The sequence below is a fragment of the Triturus cristatus genome, chromosome 12, assembly GCF_964204655.1.
Source record: "Triturus cristatus chromosome 12, aTriCri1.1, whole genome shotgun sequence".
Lineage (NCBI taxonomy): Eukaryota > Metazoa > Chordata > Amphibia > Caudata > Salamandridae > Triturus > Triturus cristatus.
In genome coordinates, this window is record NC_140595.1 from 17,431,302 (window position 1) to 17,447,674 (window position 16,373).

The 16,373-nt window shown below is 46.0% G+C and overlaps 2 protein-coding genes across 7 annotated transcripts in view; one reads left to right on the top strand and one right to left on the bottom strand.

Annotated features, from left to right (window-relative positions):
* The window catches only part of TLE2 (TLE family member 2, transcriptional corepressor), a 149,826-nt gene extending 144,924 nt beyond the window's left edge, over nucleotides 1-4,902 (top strand). For all 3 annotated transcript variants that reach the window (XM_085638835.1, XM_085638836.1, XM_085638837.1), the window contains 2 exons: nucleotides 3,801-3,877; nucleotides 4,336-4,902. In XM_085638835.1, the coding sequence (XP_085494961.1) occupies nucleotides 3,801-3,877; nucleotides 4,336-4,443 (185 nt within the window). In that variant the 3' untranslated portion in view covers nucleotides 4,444-4,902. The remainder of the gene's footprint in view (nucleotides 1-3,800; nucleotides 3,878-4,335) is intronic.
* A 4,390-nt stretch (nucleotides 4,903-9,292) lies between these two features.
* The window catches only part of LOC146772213 (transducin-like enhancer protein 1), a 150,176-nt gene continuing 143,095 nt past the window's right edge, over nucleotides 9,293-16,373 (bottom strand). For all 4 annotated transcript variants that reach the window (XM_085638844.1, XM_085638843.1, XM_085638842.1 and 1 more), the window contains exons 19-21: nucleotides 11,827-11,977; nucleotides 11,045-11,121; nucleotides 9,293-10,453 (exon numbers count right to left, since the gene is read on the bottom strand). In XM_085638844.1, coding sequence (XP_085494970.1) covers nucleotides 10,346-10,453; nucleotides 11,045-11,121; nucleotides 11,827-11,977 — 336 coding nt within the window. In that variant the 3' untranslated portion in view covers nucleotides 9,293-10,345. The remainder of the gene's footprint in view (nucleotides 10,454-11,044; nucleotides 11,122-11,826; nucleotides 11,978-16,373) is intronic.

Sequence of the window (16,373 nt, forward strand, 5' to 3'; positions counted from 1 at the left end):
TCTTCTTTTGCTTCCCTTTTGTTTCCTCTTTTCTTCCTTCTTTTCGCTTCCTTTTTTGTTCTTTCATTTGCTTGCTTCCTTTCTTGCTTTTCTTTTTTCTTTCGCTTCCTTTTTTCGCTTTTCGCTTCTTTCCTTCTTTGCTTCCTTTCCCTTTTCTTTCTTCTTTGGCTTCCTTTTGTTTTTTCATTTGCTTCCTTGCTTTTGTTCTTTCATTTGCTTCCTTGCTTCTTTTCTTTCGCTTTTTCTTTTCGCTCTGCTTCCTTCTTGCGTTGCTTTCTTTGGCTTCCTTGCTTTCGCTTCCCTTTTGTTTCTTCCTTATTTTGCTCCCTTTCTTCCTTCACTTGTTTTTTCGCATTCCTTTCTTTTCGCTCTTCCTTCTTTCGCTTCCTTTCTTCTTTCTCTCCCTTTTCCTTTGCTTTTTTTTCTTCTTTCGCTTCCTTTCCTTCCTTCTTTCCCTTTTCTTTCGGCTTCTTTCCTTCCTTTTTTCCCTTTCTTCCTTTCTTTTCTTTTTTCTTTCGCTTGCTTCTTTCGCTTTTTCGCTTCCTTATTTTGCTTCCTTTCCTCCTTTCGCTTACTTTTTTCGCTTCCTTCCTTTCCCTTTTGTTTCTTCTTTCGCCTTCTTCTTGCGCTTCCTTCTGCTCTCTTCTTTCCCTTCCTTTTTTCTTCCTTCTTGCGCTTCCTTTTTCCTTTTGCTTCCTTGCTTTATTCTTTTGTTCTTTTCTTGCTTCTTTTGCTTTTCTTCTCTTCTTTTCTTGTTTCTTTTGCTTTTTCTTTCCCTCTTTCGTCCTTGCTTCTTTAGTTTCCCTTCCTTTTGCTTCCTTCTTTCGCTTCGCTTCCTTTTTGCTTTTTCTTTCCCTTCTCCTCCTCCTTTCCCTTCTCCTTTCTTTTTTCGCTTCCTTCCTTTTTGTTAGTTTTCTTTTCTTCTTTCTTCCTAACTTCTTTCCTTTCCATTTGTGTGTGGTTGTCATTCACATTTTTCTTCTGCCCACTCAAGCATGTGTCAGGTCAGTTTAGCCACTGGCAGTCTTCACTATGAATTACCAGCATGCTTTCCTTTCACGAAGAGCACATCCACTAACAAATAATTCCCTTCTGTTTCCGAATGTACTATGTTAATGTGTGCTTTACCCTTATTTATTTTTTTAGGACTGATGAAGGGGCTGACACCTTCCTGAACAATACAGTTTACCAAAAAAACACTAGCATTCAACACAAGATCCATTGGTTTTCCTAATTCCTGCCTCAAAATTTTAATTACAGCAGTAGTTCTACATTTTCTGGACCACATGCTTTCAAAAAAAGGAACGTTTACCAGTTAGTGTTGGACTCAAATGGCTTTAAAGTAAATAAAACTATTTTTAAAATGTGTAGTGGTAAGGAACATTAGAGAGTGGCAATAAATCATAGTCAAATTGGATAGATGAAAGCATTAACACAGCATTCAGAATAAATTTTATTTGGTTCACATTATAGACCAGAAGAGCATAAAGACAATTTATTGCTGCTTTTTATCATATTTAAACTAATTTAGAATAAACCCAATCATTATTCCTTTTGATCAACAAATAAGCCATCCATATTAAAAACACGGTCAGATTTGTAGCAAGATAAGATGCTAGCAAATAAAAATGACCATAAATTGCCCATATTTTTCCACAAAACCCCCAATTACAATAAAAGCAACAACTGAGCATTCCTTCGCAAATTTCACAATTTTTTTTTTTTTTTTTTTTTGAAGAGGATAAAAGGACAAGTTAGTGAAGGTTAAACAGTTATTTAAGTTTAAAAAAAAATCACAGTTAAAGCATGATAAAATATGGAGTGATCATAATAACTACGACCAATTATCCTGTGATACTAAGGCCTTTCCTTATTACATAGAGATACAGAACATTGCTAAGACATGGCTGGCCTTTATATCATTCCTTCTTTTCTCCTTCCTAATATCCTGGCTTAACTTGGTCTCAGATTTTGACCAGGCCGAGTGCCAAAGTAGCAGTGGTTTGGCCTCTACAGGTGCCGAATAAGGGCTGTAAGCCAGTTCCATATGGACAATGGTGCTGGGAATTGATTGTGGTGCCGCTACCAACCTTCTCAGGAATGTGTCTTTCTTGTGGTTGCAGGATATAGTTATCCTCCAACCCCCATATGCCATGGCAGAAACTGTGTTAGCCCTGTAAAGTGCTATCATCTCTGGTACGCACTTAGACCCCACTTTAGCAGCAAACCCGATATCCCCCCCTTTGTTCTTCACCATATCCATTGCACTAAACCCTCTGTGTGATTTCCAGCCCCACTGTCTGAGAACTTTAAACCCAAGTACCCAAGGCGCTTGGCACTTTCAATCTTACTACACTTTAAGTAAAAAGGGGGCAACACTTACCTTTGTTACTAAGACATTACATTGTAAAAGTTTTCCATGGATTCATCTTTAAATCAATACTTTCCATTAAAGAATTAATAAGGACTCGTAGGCTCCCTGCGGCAAATGCCAGAATGACGGCATCCTCCGCGTACAGCAGGTTGGGCCGGAGCTCCCTGGGGCTTTTGGAGAATTAACACCAAGTAACTGCGGCCGCCCATCAATGCCATTGATATGAACCGAAAAAAGTAAAGGGGCCGAGACGCACCCCTGTCTCACCCTCCCCACGTGTCCTAAATGGTCTACTTCATCCCCTCTCTGCTCTACACCCTACTCTTGCCGGCAAATTACTACACATCTAAGCAAGTAATGAGAGAATTTATTTTAGGGCCCCCAAAGCAGACCGTCTCCACAGCTTGCTATGGTTCACCAGATCAAATGAGCTACTCAGGCCTATTTAACACATCTGCAGGTTGCCTAATCCGGCCTTTGAATAGTTCCCTTAAAAGGTTTGAGATCAGGCATTGTTCCACGGTCCCTTAGTCCCTTCTGAAACCAATCTCTCCAATAGGACTCGACTCAAGATTTTTGCGAGAGATTCCAAGAAACGAGATGGGCCTATAGCGTGTCCGGTCCAGAGCAAGAAAAAAAAACTGCTTGTAGTTCACTTTTCAATCTGATTCAGTTTCTCTTTCACATGCTAAGCCAATTCTTCTAACACAGAGAGCACCCATTATATGGGATTTGAATCCCTTTGTGTGAGGCAGGGCAGTGGGTACATAGGTGTCCTCTTGGGTGGACAGCCAGAGATGGGCAGGCACAACGGATGTCAGACTGTCACCCATTGGACTAGAGAAGAAGCAGGGATTCCCCCCTCATTGGTAAACTGGGAAGTTTAGGGAAGGGGTTGGTAGTGCGAGCAGATTATTGTAAAGTTAGCATTGAATGAAACCATGAAGGTGGAAGACGGTGGACTGTGGAGCCTTGGATGAGACGCTGAGCGTTGGATTGAATTACAACAAGAATGTACATTATTAGGTGTCTTGGATGAGTTACACACTACGCTTACCCTAGTGGAATGACTGGGGTCTGGTAGGGGTAACAGATGTATGGTTTAACACCTCACCATTGCAGGCGGCCTGAATACGACTACAGGAGGGGGTCAGGGCCTGTCCCCTCGAAATTGATGGTCTGGACTTGGAATAAGAACAGAATAGGGGGTCAAGGTAGGATTGTGAGGGGTGTAATGCCATGGGATAGAACTTCAGTCCAGTCAACGGGGATGAGCCAGGATCTGACTGACGTCATTAAGGCACACATTCCTGCCTGAACAGCATGACGTGGAATGACTTTAGTTGTGTGATTACCGAAGCGGTTACACATTGCCTGCTGTGTACTCCTGCATTTTATCTGTAATGTGGTCCATTTCTCACTGCAGGAAAATGGTTTGTGAGTACAGGAAAGGACAACCTTCTGAACGGCTGGAGGAGCCCCTACGGGGCAAGTATTTTCCAGGTAAGAAATTCTTAAACCAAGCTCAATGGTTATATTGGAAACAGTCTCTCAGAGTCCATTTAAGAATATTCCTGATGGGGTCACGGCCTCAGTAGCTGGTTTGGGTTTAGCAAAGCTCCTTTTTTTATTCTCTGAGACAATCAGATGCAGTAAGGCACCCCTTCTGTTTTAGAGACTTTTAGAGGAGGAGATGTTGCATCAACCTCATGGAACGGGTGAATTCTAACGCACTTCCTACTCCCATGGTTTGGTTCTTTCATGGAACATCTTTATCTTGGATTTATGGGAGCCCTGGAAAGTGTAAATTTATGACCAGGATATCAAAACCATTTGTGGGATATTTCATGGTCTCTCTTACGGTCACTTCCCCTTTATACCCATGCATAAGTCAACACTGGGTCTTGTGAAAGAGCTCTGATCTTTTCCATAATCTGAGTTTTATTTCTTCTCCTTCTCAGTCCAAAGAAACCTCGTCAGTACTGAGTTGCGACATTTCCGTGGATGATCAGTTCATCGTCACCGGCTCGGGGGACAAGAAGGCCACACTCTACGAAGTGATCTACTGAGAAATGGGATGGAAGATCAACAACTTCTCACCGCCAATGCACACACCCGTTGCCGACCTGTTGTAAGGCAACATGTGTCGGTCTAGATGTGGCAAGACATGTACGGCATGATCTTCCGACACTGAAGGGAGGCCGGCATCTCTGTGGGGCAAAGCTTAGCATCCTGCTAGCCTGTGGAGTGATACAGTAATTAAGCCACACGGAAACAGTATTATAGAGTACAACTATTGTACATAGGCAACAGCTTAAAATTTGGTATGTGTTGTACTCATGCACAACAATGTTCAGAGGAATGGAAGCGCCCAGAAAGAAGGTGTCACTGAGAGGAGCTTGAAAATAGCAAAAGGAAAATGGACAATTTCTGATCAGATATGGAAGTTATTTTAAGAATAAACCTGCCAGCATTTCAACGTTGTGAACAGAAATTATGAACTAAAAATAAAGGTATATTTTAAAGCAGCAGCGCTTTGAAACATAGCTATATTTGAAGAAAGGGCTTCTTCCTCACACAAGGGTCCCCTAGAAATGGCGTAGATAGATAATCTTTCTTTTCAAAACCACAATATAACCAGCAGAGGCGTGGACTATTAATCAGTGTATTTTTACAGAATGCATATTTTAAGAATTTGCTACTATGCATTGCTCTCCTTCGGAGTACACGTGCGACAGCACATGGAAGAGAAAAGCACCGAGAGGGGCTTAAAGGGTGTTTTTTTTTTTTTTTATGGTGTAACACACTGTGGCAGCCACGGCTCAGTGATCCCTGGGGATGCACCAAACACAGCACAGTATTTTTTCCTATGGTGAGTGCAGGGAGGGGGCCTGGACTCTTGAGGGACAAACGCTTCAGAGGGTCATGGGCTGGTCGAACTCAATGTCCACTACTCCAACAGCATTTATAGCGTTGAGGTACATTTGAAATGTGTTTTACAGCTGCATCAACCCTATTGGTCTGTCCCTAAAAACAATTGAACACCTTCCCACTAACAATGAATTGACTGAATTGATAGAAGTTTGACAATGGTCATACCGTATCTAGAAACATCACAAAATAAGTGTCACATTGCACCACAACTGCACATGACTTGGACAGAGATTCTAAACGTACCTCTTGTATCAAATTGTGATAGCATAAGCCATATAACAACATCAAAGTGCGCCTACAACGGAGAGCTGCTGTGTTGTGAATAGCATCAGCCAAGGATTATAATCCGCACCTACCTGTGGCTGCAGGATCATCCGTGTGTAGCTGCTACTACACACATCAGAGTGACCAGGTTAATCACCAGTGTGTGACTACAACAAATATCTGAGTGTAAGCAGCCGAGGCCCTCTTCACAAGTGATGCAGAACAATCCCCAGAACTAGAAATCACACTTACCGCGCGGACTCCTGCAGGCTTTTCCCAGGCAGAGGACTTACCTTTCGCTCCAGGTGAAATCTCCTGGTCTCCAGGGGGAATACTGCACAAAAAATAAGTTTTCAATGGGGTGTTTGCCCTATTAAATCTAGTTTGCATATATTATCAGGACCTTCATATCATAAAACCCAGTGCTGGTTAGCGCGTGAATAAACTTAAGACAAAGATGTACTTTTCACACAAAAGTTGATATAGCACCCACACTAAACCTTAGAAATGTTAGGCCACAGCGTGGCGACAAGAAGCAAGCCAGTGTGGCTACAAGGATAAAGACAGCCAGCCTTCAAATGTGGCTATAAAAGCATCAGAGTTTGGCTAAACTAAGCGTTCAGCGGTGGCTAGGAGAAGTACAAGAGGGCAGCAACAAATAGCATTGCACAATGTTTACAATGAGAATCAGAGTCTACTTACAATAACTCTGAGGGAATTCCAAGGATTGTGCTCTTACACAAAACTAGACAATCCTTAATACAACACGGTATTTGCGGATCTCAAACACAAACAGTTTTTCCATTTCGCGTGTTGCTTGTGGGAGTGTTCGCCAATAAGGTTTCTCAAAGCTTTTTTGCAAAGTACAGAAAAAGTATCAAGTCAATTATTATAGTAATCTACCTAAACATTTTCTCAATCGAAAAAGACTGCAGTATTGGCACCCCTGGATGATGTAATCAATGATGCTATCAGTGATGTCATATGCAGGGTCATAATCAGTGCATGATGGAGGTGCAAGTTAAGGGTAGATTACCATACCATAACTGGTGAATTTCAGGGGTGTTTAGGTTTTGATTTCTAAGCAAAACCTTACTTTGATTTTTTTTTTCTTTCAGTGAACCTGTAAAAGTTTTTTTTTAACATACATTAAAGCCTTATAACCATTGCTAACCATATCTTCACCTAAACATTTGTTTTTTCAGTGAAAATGTGTCTATTGATTGGTGTATAACTGTAGAGCCATGTCACAAATTTGCAGCTCCCCCTTTAGAAGATATTAAAACCAGAGATCCTTGCACTAGGCTTAACTTGCAAACAGGCTGACAAATGCCACACAGGTTCATTAATCTGTACCCAAATTATTAGCAAACAAACACTTTTTAGGTCCTCCTTATAACTGTGTCCCCCGTTAAAATATGTGCGTGAAACTCAAAACATTAAGAGTGAGCTAAACACGGTAAAGGTCTGAAAACCGTTTGTACAGTTCCACGACGTGGCACCAAAGATTTTACAGATTCAAAGACTAAGGGCCAGGCTCTACAGTCAACAACCATTAAACACGGCCAAAGGCCATGAGCAGCGGAGGTGTCTGCCAGGAGAAGGTTGGGCTCAAGGCCTCGCCAACCCCCGGCTGCAAACTCCCGTGTGGAGAAGAGTAGGCCTAATACTGGCCTAAAAGTGGTTCCCAGCAAGGCTCTAAGAGCGCAAGGAAGTCAGTGGGCACCAGCCAGCATCGCGTTTATCTTTTCGCTCCCTGGTAACTGGAGGTATACCATCTCCCACACTACCCTGGACGCCCAAGGAGGTAGTAACAAGAACATCCTCTATTGATGCTTTAAACCTCACAGGTCTTGCACTGCCCAGCGCTCAAAAGCCAAACAGATGGATAAGATGGCGTCTCACCGCTCAACGCCACCCATTATGGCCAAGTGTTCCTTTTCACTCATTGAGAAGATCATCTTCGATTTCAAGAGAACATTTCAACACTGCTCCTGTATGCCGGTAGGGGGCATCACGGGTCTACATATGGCCCCGGAAGTGATTTAGCGGAGCGACATGGAGGTGCCACCGCTGGTATCAGTTTCTTGTTGCTTCCCTTTCTGCACCCTCAGTTGTGAAGCGTAAAACAATTGTTGGTGACAGTGTGCTGGCCTCCAGCTTTGGACCTTTGTGGGTGTCACAAATGAGGATATTCCACAGAAAGGGGAAGTGGGGGGTTAGCGGGCAATCTACCGTAAGAGTGGGAGGATAGAGGCCATCTACAGTTAGCGTAGGAGGATAGCGGCCCATCTACAGTTAGAATGGGAGGAAAGCGGCCCATCTACAGTTAGAATGGGAGGAAAGCGGGCCATCTACAGTTAGAATGGGAGGTTAGTGGGCCATCTACAGTTGGAGTGGGAGGTTAGCGGCCCATCTACAGTTAGAATGGGAGGTTAGTGGGCCATCTACAGTTGGAGTGGGAGGTTAGCGGCCCATCTACAGTTAGAATGGGAGGTTAGTGGGCCATCTACAGTTGGAGTGGGAGGTTAGCGGCCCATCTACAGTTAGAATGGGAGGTTAGTGGGCCATCTACAGTTGGAGTGGGAGGTTAGTGGGCCATCTACAGTTAGAATGGGAGGAGAGCGGACCATCTACAGTTGGAGTGGGAGGTTAGTGGGCCATCTACAGTTAGGGTGGGAGGATAGCGGGCCATCTACAGTTAGTGTATCCACCCGACGTTGGTTCAATGTCCTACATGGGTGTCGGCACGGGCCGTCGATTAGCTCCTGCTGAGTCTGTATCAGAATCTTGGTGACAAGAAGAGGTGTGGAACCGAGGGCTGGAGTGGACATCTGTACAGGAGTCGGTACAGGTCCAGTTAATGGGTCCCATGAGGTCAGGTCGCAGTACGGGAAGGCCTATTTGGGATAATGGTACTAGTCGCCCCTCCAGTTGCATGAGGCCCGCAGGCACATCAGAGGGTGCTGGGGGCACACTAAAAATTGGCAGCATGGCCTCCTTGAAGGCCGCAATTTGCTAAGGGGCTGACAATTTGGGAAACTTGGGATGTGTCGAAACCAGCTGAGAAACCTGTTCCAAAGTTAGCACCTTTGAGTGTATTAGGGTGCATCGGTCACAACTTCAAGCTGTGGCTGGTGTCCCAGGTACCAAAGGCACAGCTTGTGTAGGCCAGTGACCGACATCTGCTTCCTGTAGTAGTGCGCAGGGCTTGAATCTGGACTTTTGAGGTGGGGTCATTGTTCCCTAGCACACAGTGAAGTTTTTGTTGGGAGTTCTCAGAACAGCAATAAAGATGGGAGCGGAGCTCCAGAGCGGCTGCAGAAAGAATGAAAACTGTGCTTTTATGCAGCTCCCCTTTTCGTTCTGGGCCAGTATGGAGTCAGCACAGAGCACACAATACCACTTACCGGCACACAGAAGCATTGCTGAAACATTGTTCGGGTATAGTCTGTCACCTCTGTGAGATCTAACAATGAGGAATCTGTGCTAGAAGATTTGATCTGAAATTTAGGCATTCAGTAGGTTGGTAATACTGGCCTCACATGCCTCCCATGGAGGGACATTCACACAAAGCACTTCCTCCATATTTCTAAAACATAAGAATGGTTTGGTAACAGCATTGATGAGGTGAAGAGTCTAATCTATCAGAATAAGTATCGGAAGACAAAGCTGCTCTGAAGAAAAATTACGTTTTAGAGTCAGTGAATCAACAAACAGTTTGTGATTTTTGAAAGCAAAATTTTAATGACAATCAACCATCAACAGCTGGAATCCCATTGCAGTTGGGGCTGCTGGACATGCAGCATCGCAGGACAGCCCCAGAAAGGTATCAGGACCCTGTCGAAAGGGACCCCGAAGATATCTCCACCCTCAAAAAGTAGAGCTGCCTCCATAGTCGGCCTCTACACAGAAGGAGGCCCTTCTGTGATAACACTTCTCAGAACATGTCCATCTCTTAGACATTTGGTGCCAGGAGACTTGGTGGGCACAACTCAGTCAGATTTCGTAAGTCATTCCAGTTGGGAACCGGCTTATGCGGCGGATGAACAACTGAGTTTAAGAGATTACACAGCCGCAGTCCGATGCATGGGCAATCTTTCCAACATAGGGCACTACAATTTCCTTTTGCTAATGATCCTCTTTCCGCAAGGCTAGCAAGCCAGCCCGTGTGGGCTTGTGACAACACTCCAATGTTCCTCCAGGGCAAACATGGAACCAGCGCGAGAAATAAAAAGTGGAATGGGGACGAAGGTGCGCAATACAACTGCATTGATACAGATTCCATCAGCAGCCAGAAAAGGGAGATATCGTCCCAAAAGCACCTTCAGAATTTATCCATAGTGTGCGTAGCCACTTATTTTTACCCATACCATCTTTATTACTACATACAACCCAGAGGCCAATGTCTTGAGGTGAGTTAGTCCATATCTTTTTTTTATTTTTTACTTACAATGTTTCTTTAAAAAAAAGTTCAGGTTAAAAATAAAGTCCCAGAATGACAATGTGTCATCAAAAGAATGTGGCAGCACTGATAAGTTGGTTCAGAGCCAAAAAGCCCTCCCTTCTCCCACCCGCTACTAGTCGCCACAACCTCTAACCTGGCCCCTCCGCTTCCCAGTTGGGAGCGAGATGTGGAAGATCCTTCCACGTTCTTTGGAAAAGTGCCACTGTCCATGCTCCTTGTTCTCCTCCTCGTCCTCCTCTGCGGAGCGCCATTGGTTGAGGTGCCAGATGCGGATACTTCTACCTCTTCCGGCAGTCGGACATTCTTTAGTAAATCACCTCGTACACAGTAGCCTTTTTGTCACCAGACCCAGTCACGATGAACTGGTCATCGGGGGAAATATCACAGCTCAGGACAGACGAGGACTCCTTGGACTGCAAAACAAGAAGCCAAAACTGAGGGTCAAAGGAAAGCACCAGCATCCTGAACATCAACATGGACCTTAGAAAGTTACCATTCCTATAGTGACCCAAGATGAGCTATACACCCACTCACAACTTTAGTCTCTAAAGAGGTACTGAAGTGTAGAAAGTCTTCAGTTTGTGAGAAGGACTTGCCGTAGAGCCGGGTGACGGACATCTGGGTGTTGGACAGATCAACGTGAGAATGTGTCAGGAAAATCTTCGTGCTGTGATCTGCAGGAGTAGACCTGGGCGCCACATGAGCATACGCTGCCCGCACTGCCCTCCCAGTAATGTACACCCCTTGCTTACACTCCTAAGACATGCTGATCCCCCAAACTGTTGTTCCCATCACCCAATGACACCCTCCTGCAGGTTCTTAAGGAGTGCATGGAGGTGCTTCCTCTTCACAATGTCCCCTTGCGGCTACCGAAGGGTTTCTAGATTTGTTGCTGGCTCTGAAGAATATTATGGGTTGTGGGCATTATAGAGCCTGGGCGCCCTCGCTCAGATCAGGCTATTCCTTGTAGAGTAAGTCAGTCTGGACTCTCGCAGATGCCTTACCTGGAATATGCTGGCCCCGTAGGGAGTCCTCCAGGCGTTCAGCAGGTTGTCCTTCCCAGTGCTCACAAACCATTTACCTGCGGGTAGAAATTAAATAAGCTCAGGGTCTTGAGAGCTGCAGTACAACGTCCACTTGAAAATAAAGTCTACGTCAGGAAGATCATATGCAGGCAATGTTTCTGCCACTGCCGTGGGAGGTACCAAGGCTTCTGTGACTATCCGTGGACCCCTCCCTCTGGCAGGGACCCAGGCTTAAAGCCTTCCAGCAAAGGTCTACCACCCATACAACGGTATCCTGCTCAGATACGCCAGTAAGCACCCCCAACTACTGCCCCTCCCATCCCTATGGAAGGACCCACTGCAACACCCAAGCTCTGATCCAAATCCAACAAGAACCCCTGGCTTTGAAGCTTCCACAGCATCAATCATTCAAGCCCTCCCAACCTCAGGGGGATAGGCCTCGTGTGACGTCACTGAGACACACATGTTAGCCTACTCTGGTGCGCATTCAAGATGAACTGACCTAGAGGACAGAACTACTGCCCCCCTACCAAAGGTCAAGGTTACTGACATGATGATCCATTCCTAAAGTAGGGCCTTGAAATGTAGAGTCTTGGTCTCCTCATGTGAACAATGCTATTTACATGGACATGAGTCGCTATCTACCTAAAGGTCCAACAAACGGCACGCGGCCATCGATGGCTCGGGATGGGTCCGAGGAGGCCTTCATTGTGCGCACAGAACATAGGACGCCAAGACGGGCAGCACAGAACATTCCTTACCACAGGAGGCGAACTGCAGCGAGAGGACGCAGCTCTCGTGCAGGTGCAGCTGGTACTTGTCAGGCTTGGAAACGTGCAGGACCTCCACGTTGCTGCTCTCCATGCCGACCGCCAGCCACTCCCCTGTCGGGCAGTAACCGAGGGAGAAGATCTACATGGATGAAAAAAGAGGCTTGATGATCTGTCCAATATGTCAGAATAAATTACCTTTATGGTAAACATTTTTTTATGTCCACGATCACAAAAGAAGCCCATCTCAAAGCCGATCCCTGGTCAACCTCCTGGAGGAGGCACGTTTACTCCTTGAGTACTGTCCAACATCAGTGGAAGGACTTGAGACAACTTTTTTCTTTTAACGGAACGAACACCTTTTTCTCTTGAACTGTCCTCTTTTTGGAGACATACTTTCTGCTGCTTCATGAAATCTTCACACAAAAATAGAAAGTTACTTACCTGTACAAATTTTTAAGAGATATTCTACCTTCCCACGCAGTGCCTCATCCCGCCAGCTAGTACGAACTCTTGGAAAAGCATCTTGCTTATTAGAATTACGCTGTTTTGGGTTTTCAAATGCAGAGATACAACTGTGCCCACACTGGAGATTCTGTCTATGGATAATTTGAGTAACTAAATCAAAGACCCGCTACTTGGGCTTTTCTTGAACACTGTTGCCTGCCCTCTCCCCCTTAGAGGTGGTGTGGGTCGGTGGACTGCCTCCAGATGGAGGCTGTGGTGCTGGTGCAGAGAGAAAGAAAGAGGAAAGTAGGAAGTAAAGTAAGCAAGCACGGCCTTATCCACGGCTCTGCAAAGGCACCCTTTCCAGGGAGGTACTGGAGGTGTGGTATTGGTGGTAATGGGTTTGGTGGCGGCGGTACAGATGAGGGTTGGCGTGGAAGACGTATAAAAATGCCTTCAATATACAATCAATGAATAAGAAGTAACTAAATGCAACAGTGTGATACCTGAATGCACTTTCTTGGTGTGAAACATCCTTCATGCTTCGCAGTGCACACGCTCCATGGGAGGTGGAATCACACATCAAAAAGTTAACAGCATGACAGAGAAACAGTCCAGGGCCTGATCGAAGACACGCCTGGCAATGTCTCAAGCCATTGGTGAAGAGGGCTGACCCAAACCCCAGGTGTCACTGTAAGCAGTAAATGTTGCAGACACGACTGGCAAGGTCTCAAGCCATTGGCTGCAAGAGCTGATCCAATGGGTGAAGAGGGCTGACCCAAACCCCAGGTGTCACTGTAAGCCGTAAATGTTGCAGACACGACTGGCAAGGTCTCAAGCCATTGGCTGCAAGAGCTGATCCAATGGGTGAAGAGGGCTGACCCAAACCCCAGGTGTCACTGTAAGCCGTAAATGTTGCAGACACGACTGGCAAGGTCTCAAGCCATTGGCTGCAAGAGCTGATCCAATGGGTGAAGAGGGCTGACCCAAACCCCAGGTGTCACTGTAAGCCGTAAATGTTGCAGACACGACTGGCAATGCCTCAAGCCATTGGCTGCAAGAGCTGATCCAATGGGTGAAGAGGGCTGACCCAAACCCCAGGTGTCACTGTAAGCCGTAAATGTTGCAGACACGACTGGCAAGGTCTCAAGCCATTGGCTGCAAGAGCTGATCCAATGGGTGAAGAGGGCTGACCCAAACCCCAGGTGTCACTGTAAGCCGTAAATGTTGCAGACACGACTGGCAAGGTCTCAAGCCATTGGCTGCAAGAGCTGATCCAATGGGTGAAGAGGGCTGACCCAAACCCCAGGTGTCACTGTAAGCCGTAAATGTTGCAGACACGACTGGCAAGGTCTCAAGCCATTGGCTGCAAGAGCTGATCCAATGGGTGAAGAGGGCTGACCCAAACCCCAGGTGTCACTGTAAGCTGTAAATGTTGCAGACCGCTTCCCTGTTAGGCCAGACCTAAGATCTTGCTGCAGGTGGACATCTTTTCGATGTGCGCATGCTGAGCTCCAATTAGTACAAGCTTTGATTCGAGTTAGCGCTTGCACTGTAGACATTACCATTTTTGTTTCAGGTTCACAAATCCATCCTGCAATAGGTGCACATAGTAAGGGCATACGAGATACAAACAGACGGTTTACCCTTGCTCCACCTGGAAGGAAGTGGAGCCCAAAGTGAGGTGGTGCATTTCAATAAGCAACACATGTTAACGCATCCATAGGCAAAAAATCAAATTCAACAAAGAAAAATGATATATAAACTGAAATCCTTGAAGCTAATGTAACCCCTAGAGAAACTTGTTGCTTATGTCAAATTCTCATGATACAACGTGTATTCCCCGAAATAACAGCAACAGGACATCGAGAGTGCACGATGCAAGGGCGAAGTTTGTAAAATATTGAAGGTTGATCATGGTAAGCAGTACCACGCACAAGAGTGGTCTGGTCACAAAAGTACCTTGGGCATAGTGATAGAGATGGTCCCCGCTGCAAAGACCTCCGCGAACTGAGCGAGACACTGTAGTGACCCCATTTGATCTGTACAGGCCTGGCAGTGACACTAGAATGGCTCGCTACGCCCTTCCCTGCACGTGTGTTATGCACAAAGTGTTTCCTTAATGGCGCACTAGGGAAGGCGGGGCCTGCTGGGGTGGACTGTTACAAGGGTGCTAGAGCAAGTTCCTGGTAACACACCTACAAAAGAGTGGAGGGAAGGGCAAGTCTCACTCCAGGGTAAACCATTTCCTTCCTACAGGTGTAGATGGTCTGTGTTCCCTGCCCCCACCAGTAGCACCACCACTCTGGCAGAGGACCGGTGCCGCAGCACCTCCAAAGGTGATGGAGGAGGAGTGAAATACGAGGGAGCAGAGAGTGCGATAAAGGCCCCACATCGGCTCTTACGACAAACTCAACACACCACCCAAAGGCCACAGTTCAGCCTCGCGAAGGGGTGAGCGTGATACAAGGCCATCATTCTGCCCCTGGGGGCGCTGTACATGGGCCATCCGCAGCTGGAAATCACCACTGAAACTCATCCAAAGTACCTCTCAGACTCCTGCCTCTTTCCTATTACCATTTTATAGCCAATAGAAAACCTACATTTGCTTCCTTGGACTTCAGGTTCCATAATGCACTTCCAAGTATTTAATAAGACCTGGAACCTGCTGTCCATTGCTTTCTATGAAGAGTCCTGCTGGTTCTCAGCACTGGATTCTCTGCTCCAGGACTTGTGGGAGGCAGGAATTGCACACACCTGTGACTCCTCTTGTGCAGCCCAGCCATGTGACTCCGCCCTGGGTTTGTTGCTGCCTGGAACTGCTTAAAAGCTGCCATTTGCTGAAGCTCCTGTTTGTTTCTCTGTGTACGGGACCTATTGTTGCCTTGTTTCCCAGTCCATTTCCTGCTTTGCTTCAGCCAGTGCCTGTGTGCTGTTCCTGTGCAGCCTGCTACAGATTTTCCCAGCCCTGCTTGCTTTTGTCTACTTCATTGTTTGGGTTTTTTCTACACTTGGTGCAGCCCTCTAGCTGCTCCCTTTCTATTGTTCCTAGTTTGTTCCTCCTGTTCCTGCTATTATTTTCGTTTTACTCATTCCTTTTGCTTCTTCCATAGCTCCTGTATTTCTCCTCAGTGTCTTGGATTTGTCGCTAGTTTGTGTTCCCTTTCTCTATGATTCTTATGCAGTCTCTAGTTCTCTTTGTGTCTCTTGCTTGTTACAGTTCCTAAAACCCTTGTGTTTGACTTGCCTGTTCTCCAGTTTTTCCCTTTAATTCCCTGCTCTTGACTATTTCCTCCAGCTCTTAGATTCCTTTCTAGCGCTTGCTCTGTATTTTCCTCTTGGGTCTGGTAAATGTTCCGTTTTGTCCTCACCTGTGTGTCAGTGCATTCCTTTGTACAGAGGTTGGCTCCTGGTTTCCACGAGGCAATTCCTACCCCATCCTTTGCCTTCTGTTGTATGTAGTCTCAAGTGCTTTATCTGTGACCGTGTGCTATTTCTATTTTTCTTAGGAATTGCCACGGTCTCCCCAGCTGGAGCCATAAGGGCTTGTCTTGTGTATGCAAGTACAATCCTGGTTTGTTCCGTAAGGGCCCATAGACCGAATAAAGTCAGCTGCCTTTCTATGGGGCTTGTAGGGTGGCTCTCTGGAAGAGTAGTCTGCACAGAGGCCTTGACATTCACGGTTGTTGAGGGAAGTACCAAGCCGTACCCGTGTATAACCTTAGTGGTAACCCAGTGGGTCTGTCCATTATTGGTACATTCCCTGTTTGTTCACACCAAGGTTGCTCCGCTTTCTCTAGCCTGTTCCTGTACTTACTCTGTAGCAGTTTTTAGTGTATGCTTTAATCTGCGCCTCTGCTTCGTTACACTACATCCGTAGGGAGATATTCCATCACCTTGAGGGGTGCTCCGCCCAGAGTTCCTGACCGGGTGTGGCACAACCAACCACAGCAACTCCTACTTCTTACAGCCCAAGCCACACACATTCAGACAGAACCCAAGTCTGCTACGCACAGAAGTTAACTTTCAGACCAAGAGCACGGCATCACGGTAGTCGTTTTTCCCAAGAGCCCCGCCCCCCTTGATTGTTG